The 17,773-nt window shown below is 42.9% G+C and overlaps 1 protein-coding gene across 1 annotated transcript; it reads right to left on the bottom strand.

Annotated features, from left to right (window-relative positions):
- Positions 1–52: 52 nt before the first annotated feature.
- On the bottom strand, positions 53–17,006 carry nfkb1 (nuclear factor of kappa light polypeptide gene enhancer in B-cells 1). Its single transcript, XM_037462562.2, has 25 exons — positions 16,220–17,006; positions 15,835–15,969; positions 14,993–15,036; positions 14,732–14,804; positions 13,073–13,113; positions 12,866–12,964; positions 8,889–9,040; positions 8,653–8,816; positions 8,273–8,431; positions 7,958–8,062; positions 7,615–7,706; positions 6,909–7,047; positions 6,637–6,804; positions 6,421–6,555; positions 6,128–6,283; positions 5,492–5,609; positions 5,288–5,402; positions 4,686–4,893; positions 4,381–4,550; positions 4,174–4,276; positions 3,829–3,962; positions 3,387–3,456; positions 2,864–3,027; positions 2,378–2,576; positions 53–2,290 (listed from the first exon to the last, which is right to left on the bottom strand). The coding sequence occupies exons 1-25, from the start codon at positions 16,245–16,247 to the stop codon at positions 2,205–2,207; spliced, it is 3,057 nt and encodes a 1,018-aa protein (XP_037318459.2). The 5' UTR covers positions 16,248–17,006; the 3' UTR covers positions 53–2,204.
- Between the last annotated feature and the right edge of the window lie 767 nt (positions 17,007–17,773).

A 17,773-nucleotide genomic window follows, 5' to 3' on the forward strand; every position in this document is an offset into this window, starting at 1 on the left:
CGGTACAATATTCATCTCTGAGATAAATGCAGAAGTAGGAGAAAATTGACTCAACATTGTATAAATTAATATATACACACATGTGTGTATTTATAGAAAAATATCACATTACTGCAGAACTTCTGTCTGAAATCAAGGACACTTTTACGTTCAAGTTATACTAAACTAAAAGAATATATTTACAGTTGTAAATGAACAAACAACCAGAGCTTATACATATATACAAATATATATGAAAAACTTTATTTAAAAAATAACTAATGAAAAGCTGGTGTCAAAATGTACAGTGCAGGGCAGAGATATAAATATCAGAGGAGCTTTTGGTTCATCCATTGCAGTCTGTCCATCCCGGGAGAGGGATCCCTCCTCTGACGTTCTCCCTAAGGTTTCTTCTCTTTTTTTCCCCAGTTTTTCCTGTGCCGATGTGAGGGTTTCGTGGCAGAGGATGTTGCATGTGTACAGATTGTAAAGCCCTCTGAGGCAAATTTGTAATTTGCGATTTTAGGCTATAAAAAATAAAATGAATTGAATTGAATTGAATTTTTGAGGGTTTTTTTAGTCTTCAAAAGATCTCATCAGTTTGGCGGACAGAAAATAAAAATGGCCCTTTTAGATTAAAAAACACTTAATTATGATTTTTTTAAAAACATGCACACTAAAAAAGAGTTTCACTGTTTTTCAAATCTGTCTCAAGACAATATTAAAATCTTTATATGTGGACAGTTTGCCATGATTCCTCGTGTTCATACCAACAAATACTTTATCTTATAAATAATAATAATGCAGCCCACTAAAGCAGTTTTGCCCCAATAAAAATGTATCAATTAAGTAATTGGTTTATTCCTGTGTTTAGTTAAATGTGGAGATTTTCTGTAGGATATTACAAAATATTAAAAACACGACTTTACCTATAACTTTGAGCTCTCTCATTAAAGATGAGCCTCCCTCCAGCTGGTTTTGGGTTTTACACGGGTCTCCCACCAGCGGGAGGCCCCCGGGTGGCCTTATTCGATGCCTCTTTCCTTTCAACACGCAGGAATAGCGCCTCAACTCCGAGTTTCCTCCTGATGTCCGAGCTCCTGGCCCTCTCTCTGATGCCGTGCCCGGCCCTCCTATGGACGGGACTCACTACGGCTGCTTGTACCTAAGGGTGAGGGTGGGAACGCAGGACGCTCGTCTCCCTCTTCACTAAGACGGGTCTCACTGCTGCAGCTGCACCAATCCGCCTGAAGGTCTACCGCTCCCTCTTAACCTCACAAGAAGCTGAGATACTTAAGCTCCTTTTCTTGTGGGAGACAGTTCGCCTCCACCCGCAGAGAGAAACATATTCTCAATATGTGAGAAGCATATAATTTGAAACGCATTTAAACAATTAAAACCAGTTTAGATATGACACAGTCCTATATCTCAGTCGGACAGTGCTGGTCGAGTTTCAAACGCACACCTTCAGACTCTAGAAGAAGGGGACGTCAGCATTTAGAGTCAAACTGAGCAGGAAGCAGAGTGAATCCAAAGCTTCATGTAGAAAATGGCTCGACGTCTCTTGATTTATTCCCTCAGTAAACATTGCAAACATGAGGTTCTGGTCTCTCTCTCTCTCTAGTTTTAATTCTTCTTCAATACAGCATGATGTTTAGTTAATTATGGTCTATTTAGAGCCAGACCATAAAGCAGGGGATGCTTTAGGGCGGGGCTGGACGGTGATTGACAGGTGTTAGAGATCCTTGTGTTTTATAGAACTCGTCAATCTTTACCTCAAAAAGCTGGGCAGTGTATTTAAAGCAGGAACAGGAGGAATCATCCTCAGGCAGATTTGAAACACACTGAACGGATCCTTTTGGGTAAATTAACCTTTTTACAATCATTCAGCATTGATAGCACCTTTCCCCTGCAGACAGATGTCTGCTGTAGAAAAACAACAAACACACACAAACCGTTAGCTCGGCAGCTAACAGAGCACGACTCCAGATATCATGAAGTCAATCCAATCAATACTTTGTCCACCACATGGCACGTGTGGTTTTGGCGAGTTACAGAACCCACGTTTACATTCTTTGGTAGAGCCTTTGGAGTGTAGTGTGGTCTAAAAACCGTCAAACCAATTATTTCGCTTTTCGTTTCTCAACTTTGAATCTAAATTTGGTTGAGAAGCGTTCCGATCGATCGCGTCACTGGAGTTGGATTAGATGGGTTGATGGAGGCGATCACGCCGTGGAGAGCTCCACCCCGCTGTCACAGACGCCGCTGTCAATCCGAATGTCCGCCTTCAGGTCCTGAACCCGAGACCCGTCTGTGAAGGGGCGAGCAAAGAACGTCACCATTGAGTGAGTTGTTATGTCAAAAAGCAGAAAACCTGGAATGCCTCCTGTCCGCTCACCACTCGATTGCGTCTCCTCTTCTTCCTCCTCCTCTTCTTCCTCCTCCTCTTCTTCCTCCTCCCCCCTGTCGCCAGGGCGAGGCAGCACCTCCTCCTTCTCGTCGTGGTGACGCAGCACCTCCTCCAGGACATTCAGCGCTCTGCACTCGCCAACTGACCTGAGACCCTCCAGCAGTTCCCTGACCGTCCCGCCTGAAACCTGCAGGATGAAAAAAAATAATAATAATTTTATCCCATTAAACCCTGTATTGATTACTAGAGGAAGAGACAAATAAATCATTGGGGGAATTTAAAACCGAAATAGAAATGATCCAAAAGCAGTTACAGAAAAAATTAAAAAAGAGGAAGAGACAGCTACAAGTATTAGAATTGTGTTAAATAGAATAAAAGTAAAGTGTTATGAATGGAGGCAAAATGATTCATGCATTATGACTTTAACTGCAAAGATCTTGTATGTGTGTGTGAACATGTCAGCATGTGTGTTACCTCGTAGCTCTGCAGCAGTGTTTTGGCAGGAGAAGGGCTCAGACCGAAGGCTGTGTTGAGGATCCCGAGGCCCAGACTGTGAGCCAGTTTTTCCCAACATCCTTCACTCTCCAAGGCGCAACACACCTGCTGCTTCACGTCCACGTCCAGACTCGCCAGATCGCCTACACAAGCACACACACAAAAGTATATGAAGGACAGAAATAGTTTATCCTTATTTTCAATAATACATAATAATCTTAATATTTCATGTTTACCAATTAATTTTTTCATTTTTCTATCATTTATTCATAATATTATGTTATAAATTTCATATAATTATGCATCAGTTGTTGAAAACCTATCATTTGTATAATTTACCCTTTTTTAGTATTATTAATATTGGTTTTATATATTTTTTTAGATGTACAAGTAGAATTAAGAAAGTTTAAAACATATTTTAATATTAACATATTGAAGAAAGATAAGATTGACACATTAGTGTATAAATATTTCATCTCATTGGATCAGAGACTGAACTCACCTTGAGCAGGTATGAAGGGTCTTTGTAGAGATTTTGGTTTGTATTCTTTACCATGCAGAAGCTCCAAAACCTGCATAAACACATACAAAATACACAACAGTCAATTCAGTGATACTGTAAATAAGATGGTTTTACTTGTCTTCACTCACCTAGTGGACAACAACACTTAATGCCGCTTTAAGTCAAATCTTTGGGAAGCATCAGGCGAAAATTGTTCTACTACTTAAAAACCACGTCCACACATGTACTCATGCACTGCTGGAGTACACCATGACATCACTCCAGTTCAGCTGCTCTATAACCTGTTAAACTGTTGAAATCAGGCTTTTATTTTGAAAGTTGTGTCTGATGCAGCTTTTACACCTAATTGACCTCGTAATTACTGTCCTGCAAACACATCATTGCTCCTCTTTGGTTAATGTGCTGCAGGGAGCCAGTGTACCCGAGTGGTGGCGGCCATGTTGAGAGGAGTGGTTCCTGGGATGTAGCCTTCATCTTCATCCTCCTTTTCTTCATTGCAGCAGTCCTCCTCCCTGAAGAAGAGCGGCTCAAAGTTCTCCTTCTGAGGGTCTGCGCCTGAAAAAACCCAAAAAATAAAATAAAAGTCCCGGCTCACTTTGAAATAACGAGCTAAACTAGCAAGCTAACTAGCTAAATAGCAGATAACTGTTAGTGAAAAATCTCCCTCTCTGCTTTGTCATACAGAGCCATGTTAGCGGTTTCCTTCTGTTTCCGACCTTTATGCTAAGCTAACTGGTTCCAGGTGCGTGTGAGTTTGTGTGTGCACCTGCGGCCATCAGGAGAGCGGTCAGCTTGACGGAGTCTCGTCCTGCAGCAATGTGCAGGGGGGTGGAGCCATTGAAGGTGAAGCTGTCCACTTTAGCGTTTCCCTGAGCGCAGAAGAGAAAGCATTGCACACAAGTTTTTATTGGGGACAACCTGACCAGCGTAACCAATCAATCAATAAAACCAGTGAATCCAGTCGGGTCGGTACCTCCAGCAGCAGGCAGCCGGCCAGCGACACGTTGTCTCTCTCGGTGGCGAGGTGGAGGGCGGTCCGTCCGCAACTGCGCTCCTGAGCCTCCACGTCAGCCCCGCCTTCCAGCAGCTCCCTGAGAGACGACAGCTGATTGGCCAGGACCGCCAGGTGGATCGCACACAGACCTGTAACCGCACACAGACCGCCAGGCGGACGACTGTCAAACACGCCGAGCATTCTGTTTTCAAGTTTGGGTGTTTGTGTACCTGGTGTATTTGTGAGCGTGTACCCAGTGTGTGTGTGTGTGTGTGTGTGTGTACCAGCTGTGTTGGTGTGTTCCAGCAGTTCTCTGATCTCTCTGTGCTGCAGTAGAAACTGCACCATCCCCCCTCCTCCTCCTTCCAGCCTGGACGCCAGGTGGAGCAGCGTGTTGCCATGACGATCTGTCAGCGTTGGGTCGGCACCCGCCAATAGCAGCGCCTCCACTGCCTCCCTCTGCTGTGTGATCACGGCCAGGTGCAAAGGACTCTGGGATACACGGAGGGAGAGTTACAAAGGCTTCCTCCTTAACTGGTCAGCTTCCTTGATACATAACTAGTATATTTCTTGGGCAATGCCCCTTAACAAGGACACTTGAGCAGGTTTCTTTCTTACATCCTAAACCCCCACATAGGAAACCTCTCCTTCTTCCTAACTAGAAAGCAAGGCATTGTGGGAATCAATTATTACTTTCTTTTGGTAAAGGAAGGTCCCATGTTTCCTTAGCCTAAGGAGTTAAGAAAGCAAGCATTAAAGCACCTTTTCTATGCTAACGGAGCTAACAAATGAAGCATTGAAGGACCTTACCCCGGCATCTAGAGGATTTAAACAGCTCTTATTATGAAGGACACTCATACACACTGAGCAAAAAGGAGGCGATTACCTGGTAGAGATGGTTCCTCATGTTGAGCACCTCCTCGCCGGGCAGAGCAGAGACGACCTGAGTCAGACTCCTCAGCGCCTCCTTCTGGCTGTGGAGGACCGCCAGGTGGAGCCCACTGAAGGAGAGGGAAGTAATGAGAGCTCTTCTACCAAACACTTTAAGCGGACAGAACGTCCAACGAGGGAAGAAGTGAACTTCACTGACGTGTCTCCGTCCTCGTCCTGTGCGCTCATCAGCTGACGCTGCGTGGCCAATAGGAAGGCTGAGTCTCCAGTGACCGAGTACTGGAACAGGGCCTCCAGCTGAACGCCGCACTGCACATCTGCATCACACACACACGCGCGCGCGCACACACAAAGAGCGTTACAACACAAAGGAAAACAGGGTTCTTAAAGGTTTGGTCTCTTCTTTTTCTTTTTTTTTTACAAAACAGGAACACACTGACAGTAAAAAATACATAAAACACAAAGTATAGAACAAAAGTTTTTTTGTGTTTCATGTCAAGGACATCTCCACGCATGTGTGTAAGTAATTTAATCAAAAACCTTTGCGTTTTAAATAAGATCTAAAACTTTAGATGTAATTACCAACATGTTACCAAGAATGAGATTCTCAATATTATGCACTATGCAGATTTTGCACCGTCGTCAGTATCACTTTTCAATTATTACTGTATTGTTCAAATATTTGTTTATTTTTTTCTTCAATTGTTTCTTTGTTGAACTTTATTGTAATTTTGGATCAATCTCTAGAACAACACATTTCTTTCGGGAAGAATACAGTTATATCTCATCTTCAGCGGTGTTACGGTGAATAATGTGTGCATAAACAGATGTGTACCTGTGGCTGATTCTGGCTCCTCCCCCTCAACCCCTCCCTCCTTAGGCCCCTCCCCCGCCACCGGGCCTCTCAGCTGGGTTGTAGCGCTCAGCCCAACGGCCAACCCCGAATCGTCGTTCGGATGTTCGTCGTCCGCTGCCTCGTTGCCCTCGGAGGCTTTAACACAACATTTGGGTTTGAGACATTTTTTTCGGTGTAAAAGGCGCCTCCCAGAATGCATTGCGCTGGTAGCTTACGTAGCCACTGAATAGGTAGCGTGGCCGTGACGTAGATTTAGTGAGATCTCATCTCACCGTGTTTGATGGCGGCGGCTCCTTCTCCTCCTCCACCCAGACCAGCTGAGTATCCTGTGGAGAAACCTCCGCCTCCTCCTCCTCCTCCTCCTCCTGCTCCGCCATAGTTGTAGGTGCTAAAACCATGGTAGTAACCTGGAGGATATATCAAACACACCAAAGGCATCAGCTGACAATCTCAACAACAAACCAAGAGTTAGAAGGAGCTATTTTTACCTCCTCCTCCAGCAGAGCCAGGTCCTCCTCCTCCAGCAGGACCTCGTCCACCACCACCTCCTCCTCCTCCTCCTCCTCCTCCTCGGTACAGACCACCTCCTCCTTGCCCGCTGAAGTCCTGGAAGTTTGGCAACGTCTTCTGTCTCTTCCTCTGCACCTCCTCCTTGTCTGAACACACAAGTACATGTATATGAGCACAGGAGCGCTACCTGTGATGCGAGGTGGTGCTACCTCTCCTGCCTGTGACCCGAGGGTGGAGCTACACCACCTACCTATGATCTGAGGGTGATAGGTGAAGGGTTTGGGTTCGCTGGTCTCGTTATCAGACTTCCTCTTCAGCTGGACGAGAACTGACGTCGGTTTCTGGAGGTTCTGGTCTCGATACTTTGGAGTCTTGAACACAATGGCGAACTGACAGCAGAGAACACATCGTCACGGTAACAACTTTAATGCTACTACTACTGATCCCAATGATTTAGCAATATTACTGTTATTTCCATCAACTGTCGTTATTAACTCTGTAATTGATGTATTCCTGAAATTATATACTACTATTATTAGTGATGCAACAACAACTACTACTTTAGTGACGGCTTTACTACTGGTATCTATGACAAATACTCCTACTGGTACTAATACAGTTAGTACAATGATGTTTCATTTAGTGTTGATTGTGGCGCCCCTTGACGACTATAGTGGTAGTGTCTCTGAGCACCACGACCCCTTTAGAAAAGCTCTCATTCTACTGCAGTAGACGCTGGTTCTGGTTTTTATGGGCCTACTTTCCTCCCAGGGGGTTTAGACCTAAACTCGGATTCTGGAGGAGTCACATGCTGCTAACGGGAGCTCTGAGCTCCTCCTCCTCCTTAATATATATATATCCATAATGTCTATTTTTCCCCTTTTCTTAGATTAAAATAAATAAATAGCTCTACATGTGTGGGTACTATAAAGAGCAGTACCATTAACTCCTCGTACCTGTCTGTGGACATCTGTAGGTGAGAAATCTCCCATCGCCTCCCAGGTCAACCCCGAGTCATCTTCTTCATAGAACCGGACCTGGATGTCATCTAGAACCACACACACACACACACACTTTACACTAAACGCTATTTGCATATTTTTGATTAAAGAAATATGTCTTAGCATTACTTTTCCTCACCCAGTGATTTAATCTACATTTCAGATTTCAACAACAAAACGTATTCTGCTTAATATAACATCATGTCATCTCAAGGGTCTGCCGTAAATTGGCCCAAAGCTAAATGAAAAATGTAAATGTACAAACTCCACGTTTGTGTTTTCTGTGTTACTGTCTCACCTTTCTGGACCTTGTCACAGAGCAGGTAGACCTCCTCTCCACCGCTCACGCAGCCAGCGGTCCGATCCATCCTCACGATCTTCAGGTTGGAGGCGTTAGGTGCCTCTGAGGCGAGAGAGAGAAACACAGCGGGTCGGTCAGAAGAGACAACAAAAAGCTGCGGGTTTGATTCCCTGCCGTGGGAAAACCACAGCTTTAGTAGTCCCAAACCAAGCTGAAACTATACTTTCGCTATACAGTCCCTGATCATAAACCAGTCCCGGACAGTAACCCTGATGGGGGACTCTGCTGGACTTTGGATGTGTTCAGACTCACTGCTGTCGTAGATCGGTTCCGACACGACGGGCTCGAGTCGTCTGGAGAAACCTCCGTCGCTGTTAGGGAGGAACGCCGTGAACATGAGCCGCACTACGCTGAGGTCCATCTCTTTAGCCTGAAGAGACGCCACGCTGCTGATCACATTGCGCTGGTGGTCTGAGGACACAGAGACGGAGGGGACGGACATACACGAGTTTGAAAACAAGGTGAGAGAAAGTTACAGGACTGAGGAGGTGGATGGTTCATCAGAATGTCCCCTTCTTCGTATATATGGTCTCTCAAGGTCTGTGACTTCAATGGGTCCTCTCAAAGTTTCCAGTACGCACGCGCACACACACACACACACACACACACACACACGCACGCACGCAACTGACCGGTGAGCTCTCGGGGGACTCGGACCTCCCCCTGCAGGACGTCGATATCGGGGTGGATGGAGACGCCGCAGTTATACCCCAGCCGGGTGGCCTCCACCATCCTCTCCTCCAGGGTCTTGGCCACGTTCTTCTTGGTCACGTGGAGGATGCCCAGGTTGGGAAAACTACAACAGACACACGTGTGAGCCTCACACCCGGGCCGCGCTGGTGGTGCAGAATGTGCGTGTCCCGCAGACCTGATGGTGGAGTCTTTGGGCTGCAGGTCGGTGACGCAGATCCCTTTGTCGCACTGCTTTCCCACCAGACTGTGGGCGTGCAGCTGAGGGTGGGGGGTCAGCGCCGTCACCAGCTGGACCACCACCCGGGCCGGACCCTGGTAGTTACTGATCTGAAACACGGAGCGGCACTTCATCCGTTATCAAATATATCATTTTAAACAGTCAAAGCTGGGCTGATTTTAAAGATGTACTTTTATCCCACACCTTATTTTTTTGACCCACAATGTTACTCAGCTGTTGGTGAGTTTGCAGTGGATTCTGCTAGTTAGCGGCTAATGTAGCCTAATGTGACTAAGAGCATAATGTGGCACATTATAATAATATCAAACATCAACCCAATAGCTGCAAACTGTGAAGAAGACAAGTTGTTCTTCTCGTTGGAATCCGCTCTTGTATCTCAGGGATTCTTCAAGCCTCCATGTGTTCAACTCAATTAGTCTTGTATTGAAATCATTGATTAATTCATTACATTTATTAATACAACCCAAAAATCATCTGTTTGAGAGTATTGCAGCTGCGTTAGAATTCATTAAACACCAGACAACCAACACATTATAACTCCAAATTTAGAATCTATTTCAAATGAATTTTCTGGGTTGATAAAATGGCCATAGTAAATCTTGAATATTCTTAAAATAAAGACCCTTTATACAATACTATACACAAGTCTATTTATCATACAAGTTTATAAAATACTGAGGAACATTTAAGTCTAGGCAGCAGCTTCTGTTCACAGACACATTCAGCTTTGTGAATACAGATCCAAACCGCAGAAGAAAATCCGATTAGAATACCAGTTCAACTTCCTGAACCCTGAAATATAAGCGAATGAAACTTTAAAAAGCAGAAAAGGAAATGACCAAAAATTGGCTCGTAGCTGGAGGTTTGTGCATTTCATAAATCCACTGCGACTGAAAAACAAACTATATGTTCAATGTGACATGTTAGCTCACTCTTTGGTATTGAACTGTTTTACATGAAGGAAATTAGATGTAAAAAAAAAAAAAATGGAGTTCCTGTTTCTATTGTGTGCAAAAACAAGTCATACCACTGCAGGTAAGTCTGCATGCAGCAGCGTTGCAAGCTGCGGCGGTAAATAAACACGAGCACCACTTCCTCCTCCTGGTGCAGTCAGCCAATCGGATCGTTCCATCAGCCGGACTCAGTTCCTAGAAACACAGTCTTTTAAAATGGTTTCCTGGGTTCAGCGTGTCAACGCTGAATGTTTGTAGCATCCGATGAAACAAAAGGGTGGAGTTTGACCACTAAGACCAAGTCTGATTTTGCAGAAAGACTTTATCTATTTAAATACTGTATATTTCTCTCTCCGACCGCTCTTGGGCTCCGTTGTCTGATTGATATTTTATTGTCACTTCTTTTAAATCTATAAAAAGTCCAAATGCCTTTAGTGAATAAATGCGCTTCGAAAGCCAGCAGGAATCTCTGCAGGAGCGTCTGCACACGGGTCAGTGTGCTATTTTACACAAAATATTATGAAAAATGGGAAAGAAGGCTAAAAATACCTTTTTACCCATTATTACCTGAAACCACAGCCATTACCAAACCATGAATATGTCCTCTTAACATTTTGGTCACACAATGTAGTGGGCGAGCTGCAGTCTCACATCTGCATGCTCTTTGGATTCTTCTGGTGAGTGGTCATGAACTGATCTTTGTTTTTTTTGCTACTGACGAACAGTAAGGGACCCTACATGGACCGAGGAGGACGTAGAGACACTCTATACGTCTGTGGTAAAGACCTGTCAATCAGTGTGTAGCCCCTCACTAAAGCACCCCCTGCTTTATGGTCTGTTACACTCTCAATACACTATGACTTACTAAATGAGCGTCACACAGTATTGAAGAAGCCTTGAAACTAGATTGAATGCGCAAAGTCATGTTTACAATGTCTCCTGAGGGAATACGTCAAGAGACAAGTAGAGAAATGTTCTCATAGACTTCTATAGGACCAGAAGAGTCTGCGTTGCTGCTTCTGGGTCAGAGTGGGTGAGACATTGCACCTCTGCATGTTTCATCTGAGCACCTCTTCCTCTGCGTGTGACGCTGCGCCGCTTCCTTGTAATTACATGTGGGCATCAGGGGAGGAAATTCCCAACAGACGCGAGGCGGCGGAGGTCTCAGTATGTGCGAGAACCGGGGCAGGTCCAGACCAGCAGAAGACTTGTTCAACCAGAACGCAACGCCCCCACCCCCCGCACACGCACACACACACACACACACACACGATCTTTGTAGAAAAAAGTAGGTTAACTAAGACTAAGAATCCAAATTTACACCCATTTCCTCCTCAGAAGACCACAGGCATTTACTAGATTAAACACAGTTCAAAGTAAATCTTGACCTAGTACTTAATATCCATCAGGTTAGCGACAACATTAAGTTTTATCTCTGACTTTAAAGTCCATAATTTGGGAATAAAAAAAGCTTCCTGGAAGTTTACCAGAAAAACTAAATAATTTGCAACAAATGGAGAAAGTAAATGTAATTACTAATTTCTATTAACCAAGTATTTTATTGTGAAATTTGTAAAGAGCCAAACAAAGAATTGAACAAATACAAAGAATATCATCATATCACAATCATCAAAAATGTTGGTGAGTCATAGACCTCCTCATCATCATCTTCATCACCATCCCTCAGGTCCTATACCAGAACAACAGGGGGGCTTCCACCCTGCAGCATCAACATGCAACATACACACGCTGATCTGATGCGCTGTGAAGACTAAACAAAGACTAAACAAAGACTAAACAAAGAGCGAGACCAGAGACGTCGTCTCATTTGGAGAAAAAAAAAAGTTCTTCTTATTACTAACACATCAAAATAAACATATATTGTTAATGCGTGTTTTTGTCTTTAATTGAGCATGTAAATGTTTTTCCACCATCCCTGTGAGCTGGCGATTTAAAGTTTAAAGATTTAAAGGGAAAATGATTCCCTGCATTTAACCCATTGCACACAGTGCGAGCAGCGTGCAGCCGTACAGGCGCCCGGGGAGCAGTGTGGGGGTCAGGTGTCTCGCTCAGGGACACTTTGACGGGGGACATTGAGCAGACGGGGTTTTGAACAGACAACCCTGCGGTTCCAACAGACTAATTAACATCACATCTTAACTTTTATCAAATATTTTATAGATAGAATCTAGAAAATAAGCTGCAGATGAATCGCTAGTCACCACTTGAAGAACATATCCGTTGAGACGTGCTAACGTCGGGATTTACAGGAATCTGGGGATTTCCCCGTCTGTTCTGGTTTTAGCTTCAAACTCCAAACACCAAGAGAATCTACACAAAGGGGGGGGGGTGGTCTAGGTCTAAGTTTAAAAACATAATGAAATCACAACATGATATAGATCTGACTGATCTGCTTTCTAAATGGAGACCCAGAGTTGTAATTGGGGAAGTCCCAAAGTTGGAATGAGATTTCTTTCTAAATGAAGCGAGCAAACAGGTTTCTGTGAAACCAAAACCTGTAGATCAGATTGAAGGAGAGAGTTTGTGTGAAACAAGATGAGGCTGATGGTTTAGAGCAAGTCTAAATGTTGAAAAAAGTTTAAATTTCCCCTGCCGGACAGGTGAGCTCTGAACGAGGCTCACTTGACGACTGACGTTATAAAGCCTTGAATTTGGCAATTTCACCGCCACCATCTTGTTATTTTTTTTACAACCAGTGATTAGGAAGTGACCATATATGGATGAGAGCCATATAGGTCTCCGGTGTCAAGCTGTAAATCCGTGCGTAGCCCCGCCCTACAGCCTCCCCCACTTTATGGTCAGTTTGACTCTAAACGGACCACATTTTACTAAACAAACATTTTTCTGTAATGAAAGACGGAGGAGCCGCCCCCTTGGGGTCACTAGAGAGAATGCACGGACCCCAGAGGCTTTGTGAGAGCGAGGGGGGGGGGGCGTTACCTTGACGGCGGGGTAGGTCTTGCTGGTCTTCTCGCTGGAGGCACCTGGCAGGCCTCCGTGAGACGGACCTTCACAGCCGTACCTGAACCTGAAGCCCCGCTGGGAGACAAACGGAGACAAACGCCGTCCAGTTAACACACAATCACAAGGACGGCCGACGGCAAGAGCAGGACCAGAAGATCTCATTGTGATCATTCATATTCTTACTTGTTTCGGTTGCTCCACTATCTGCAGGAAGGGTCCGTCCACTGAAACCACACCGCAACTAAATCAGTCAAACATTCAGCACCATGAGAGTAATTAAACTTTATAGACTCCTTTTATCTCTTAGCCACTAATATACGATCTTTGTAGAAATACTTCATTCATGTTTGATTAATGATCGACTGATACTTTTTAAGGAAGTATAGATGTGTGATTTTCTGCTTTGAATAATCTTGCTTTATATTGAAACTTTACTACAGAGTAAACGGGGGTTCCAATCCTTGGAGTAGTACTCGTACGTGGCGGTATTTGTACTTAAACTGAGTGTACAGAAGTATTTCTTTGGGTTGGTGAGTGAGTCACATGAGATTGTTCGAGTGGAGAAAGTTTTCATCTTTACTTCGGGGTAACACACATCGAGAGGAAGTGAGAGCGGAGGAACTCGGCTTTCACTTCGTCACACTGAGACGTTTCAGACAGGAAGCTGATGTTTCATGTTTTCACTCCACAGCTGGTTCATCCCAAAATAATGTTCATTTATTCTCCACTGTATCCATCCGATACACACACTCAACATTCCAAAAAGTAGTTCATCCAATAGGACGTTATATTGGTATTAAATAAAAAAACGTAACAATAAAAAACAATAAGTCAAACAAATGTGAATCTACTTTAATGGTTGAAGACTTGTGATGTCGTCAGTTGAATGTAGTATTCATAAGAGTAATATGTTTAATAATGTAAAATCTTGTAAAAACGTGAAAAGGAATAATGTATTAGTAGTCATGTGTAATGCGTTAGTAGTAATGTTAAAGTTAATATGTTAGTGGTAGCAATATTAATGTTAATGCATGGGTTTGGTAGTAATGCTATTTAGGCCAAACTTGAATAACTGACTTCCTGTGTGCACCTTTCTCTCTCCCTTCCCCTCTCACACCTCCTGTCAGCCAAATACCAGGAAATAAAGATGCTTTTTGATTAAAAACATCTGCAGTAAAGCCTGAAAGTGTTAATGATAAACGTTCATCACATGAACCTTAATAGCAAACTGACAAACCTCACACGTTTTCATTTAGGAACCAAACGACATCTGCTTTTTTGTGGTTTTTAAATCTGTCCCATCGGCACAGTTTAACACACAGGTTAATAATTACACAGACACACCCACACGCACACACTGACACACACACACACACACACACAGACAGAGGCAGAGATAAAGAGCGAGAGCGACAAAAGATTACTTACAAAGTAGTTATATTGATATGAAGTACGAAATGTTATTTTAAAAAGTTGGAACCACCAGTCCATTAATCAAATAACGTGAAACAATTTTCATAGTTTAAGCAATTTTTCCAGTAAAAAAATTTATTTTATATTATTAATGATCTTGACTTAGTATCAATAATACAAATTATGTTACTATTAATATAATTAATAGTATGGATAGTTTTAATGCGAGATTTACAATTATAATAATATACTATATAAAACGTACTATAATGTATACACAACACATTTATAAAATAAAATACACACTGTTGGTTTCACTTTGATATCGGAGGATAAAGGAAACCAGCCATCCGCTGCTTATTGAGCATCACATCCGGGGAGACATTAAGCCTTGCTGACTGACAGCAGGTGTGGAGGTGAGACGCTCACCTGTCCGCAGAGAGGGGGTCTGAGAAATTGGGGGGAAAGGTTGGAAGTCCCACATGGAATCCATGTCGAAAATCTGAAAGAGCAAGTGGGACTTGAAGTCGGGACGCCGCACAGTGACTTTTACTTTATATATATATATATATATATATGTGTAAGCAATGATCCATTTAGGGCTGCAAATACCTACTACTCTCATGTTTCACTATTTTATAAATTAATCAAAGTAGATGCTGTAAAGATGACGTTAGCCGGTGAGTTTACCTGGTTGGAGGGATGAGGGTAGTGGTCGTCAGCAGCCATAATGTCTGCAGGTCAAAGGTCAAAATACAACCATTACACCCAGAAGGTGACAAGCAGTGATAATTACAAACTATAGAGCTAATCATGTAAGCAAACAATTTATTTACCATTTATAATTTGACTTTTTTTAAAAGCCCAAAGTCCTGAAAGGATTTTGAGTCACACCACCATTTATTAGTTTAATGTTTTATTTATTTTCATTTGAGTTTTATTTGTATTATTCATGTAACGTTAAATACTAGTTTTGTTAGTTTAAATTGAACCCATCTGTATTTAATGAACAATGCTTTATTCCTAATACATATAGTTATTGTACCTTAGCTAATATGTAGTGCCGTGGTTATTATAGTTAATAAGTACTCCCCTGACACTTGTAGCTTCATGAACGCGTCCGTGTGAGCCGCGCTAGCCCCGCTGGCTAACAGCTAGCTTGCGCCGCCGGACCGCTGCTTTTTTTGTCGTTAAAGCGGCCGTTCGGGACAATAAACTTTAATAATTATCAGCTAACATATCTACGTTACCGACACCGACACACAGCACCTGTGTGAGCGTTGGCGTCGTGTTACAGAGGGGGGTCGCGCCGCCACCTGTCCCCCGCTAGCAGGAAGCTAGCGCCTTGAAGGTTCCGTGCGCGGAGAACATATCACGGAACTGCGTTCAAAAAATCGGCCGGTTTAACGGCTCTACCTTTTAATCGGTGAGGAACTTTGACTGCAGAATATACACTATCGCGCATTTTAGCCGGATGGATCCGGTCGTGCTTTCGGCGCGTGTAAAAACAACATTAAGTTTCTGCTCCTCACTTTTTTTTTCCTGCCAAGAAAACGTGGACTGGGGTGAAGTTGGGGGTCCAGCGGGTGAAACTGCAGCAATTTCCGCATGAAGTACACCTAAGCGAAGACTTCCAGGTTCCATATACGAGCCGAATTCACCGGTGGCTTCCTCGGACAGAAAGTATAACTTTAGTGCTCCCGCCGTTTGCTGACAAGACGAAAAACTTCAAGTTCCCATTTTTATCCCCGAGTTTGGGTGACGTTTCTGAGCGCTACCTGGCTCACAAGGAAGTGAGCAACACAACAAAGCCAAGTGCCAGTGGTAACGGGTCACGGTTAAATGATGCTAATGGCCGCGAATATACAGTAAACTGTGAACGTAAAGCGGTTATTTTAGGTGATCTCACCTGGTTACCTCGGGTTATCGGTCGGGTTCTCAACATTAACTTGTGAGTGACAGCCCTTCAATCCGCTTCACTTCTGTTGACTTCTGCACATCGTGCCGAACCTCAGGGTCCATTTACAGCGACCGGGTTCAACTGCAGCGCGTCACGACGCGACGCGACCACGTCATGACCGTTTCGGTGAAGAGAAATACGGCTTTATGACGTGAGGGCGACGCAATGTTTAAAATCCCGAGCAGGTCGAAGTTTTTCTCTCGGTTTGTTCGTAAAATGTATTTCCTTCCCCAATGGAAAATCCCTGTGACGTAGAGAGAAGAGGTAAACAATGAGGAGGTTTCACTCTGAGGCCAAAAATTAGAATATACAGTTGTGAATGTATAACATATGCCAACAAACAATATCAAAGCAGCTGAAACCTTTACTACTAAATACTATATAACTTGAGTATAATGACATTTCTTGTTTAAACATTCAAGAGTCGGACAAATGCTGTGTGATGAAATGTTCAATATAGTAAAAGGAGTAAGTTCTGACTGAGCATCAGTGGGCCGAGGTCATGTTCCCCGATGAGAAAAAAAATACATCTTTGAACATGAGATTAAGTCCAAGGTAACACCTCCTGTTCTTGACAGACAATCTTTGGTGACGTCGACCACGCGCCCCCTGCTGGTCGAACACAGCAGCACCACGCAACGACTGGTGGAAGGTCACATCTTCTATAAATCTAGCGAAAGGGAATTAAATTAATAGGGGAAATATCGAAATAACATTTCTTATTGAAAACATATTTTAAATAATTATTCTGGCAAAATATTATGTGTTAGTTTGATTTTCGACTTTTCTTTCCCTCCATTACGTCCCCTTTATTGTATCTAATCTTCATGTAATTTACGTTCTGTTCGTTCCCTGTTTTCTCACCATTATAGTCTATTGTACAGAACATCTCAATGTGTTTTCTTTTCTAATTGTTCCTCTCGAAGTTTATATGCTATTTAAACTAAAGACAGACAGTGTTTTCTATAATCTGGTTGATTTGGATTTTTCTTCCACAACATGTCTCCTTTCAGACTTTGGGTAAGAAAACCCTTATTCTACCACTTTGTCCATTTGCATCTGTATAAAAATATCAGTTTCCATTAGATAATCCCGCAATAGCATCTTTAAACATAACATTTCTGATCCATCTCTATGTCAGATATGAAATGTATACACCTTAAAGACAAACTGTTCCATAAAATGACTCATTTCTGTCACCACTAATAATTTCCCCTCTGAATCATATTTGCATCATTTATTCTCAACTCATGTTTTGAACTATTCTACTTAGTTTAATCCAGCAGTTTAAATATTTGATATTTTCAGAGGACAACAAGTCTGTTATGAGTATGAATCCTGTCATAAAAAACTTAAATAAGTTAATGGCATCAACTAACACTTATATTTATACACTTATATTGTTCATTATGCAGAATGACATATTCTAACTACTATATGTTCATATATACATCATCATTTATTAGTAATTTATTTTTAATTTAATCTGAAGCTTCAAATAAATACAGATT

The sequence above is a fragment of the Pungitius pungitius genome, chromosome 2, assembly GCF_949316345.1.
Source record: "Pungitius pungitius chromosome 2, fPunPun2.1, whole genome shotgun sequence".
Lineage (NCBI taxonomy): Eukaryota > Metazoa > Chordata > Actinopteri > Perciformes > Gasterosteidae > Pungitius > Pungitius pungitius.

Bases quoted from the DNA above. Each gene is read 5' to 3' on its own strand.
- nfkb1 (XM_037462562.2), bottom strand. From the start codon at position 16,247: ATGTTGAGAACCCGACCGATAACCCGAG. The intron at 12,965-13,072 runs GTAAGAATATGA...TTTGTCTCCCAG, and splicing joins TAGTGGAGCAACCGAAACAA to CGGGGCTTCAGGTTCAGGTA. The intron at 8,432-8,652 runs GTCAGTTGCGTG...CTGTGTCCTCAG, and splicing joins AGTCCCCCGAGAGCTCACCG to ACCACCAGCGCAATGTGATC.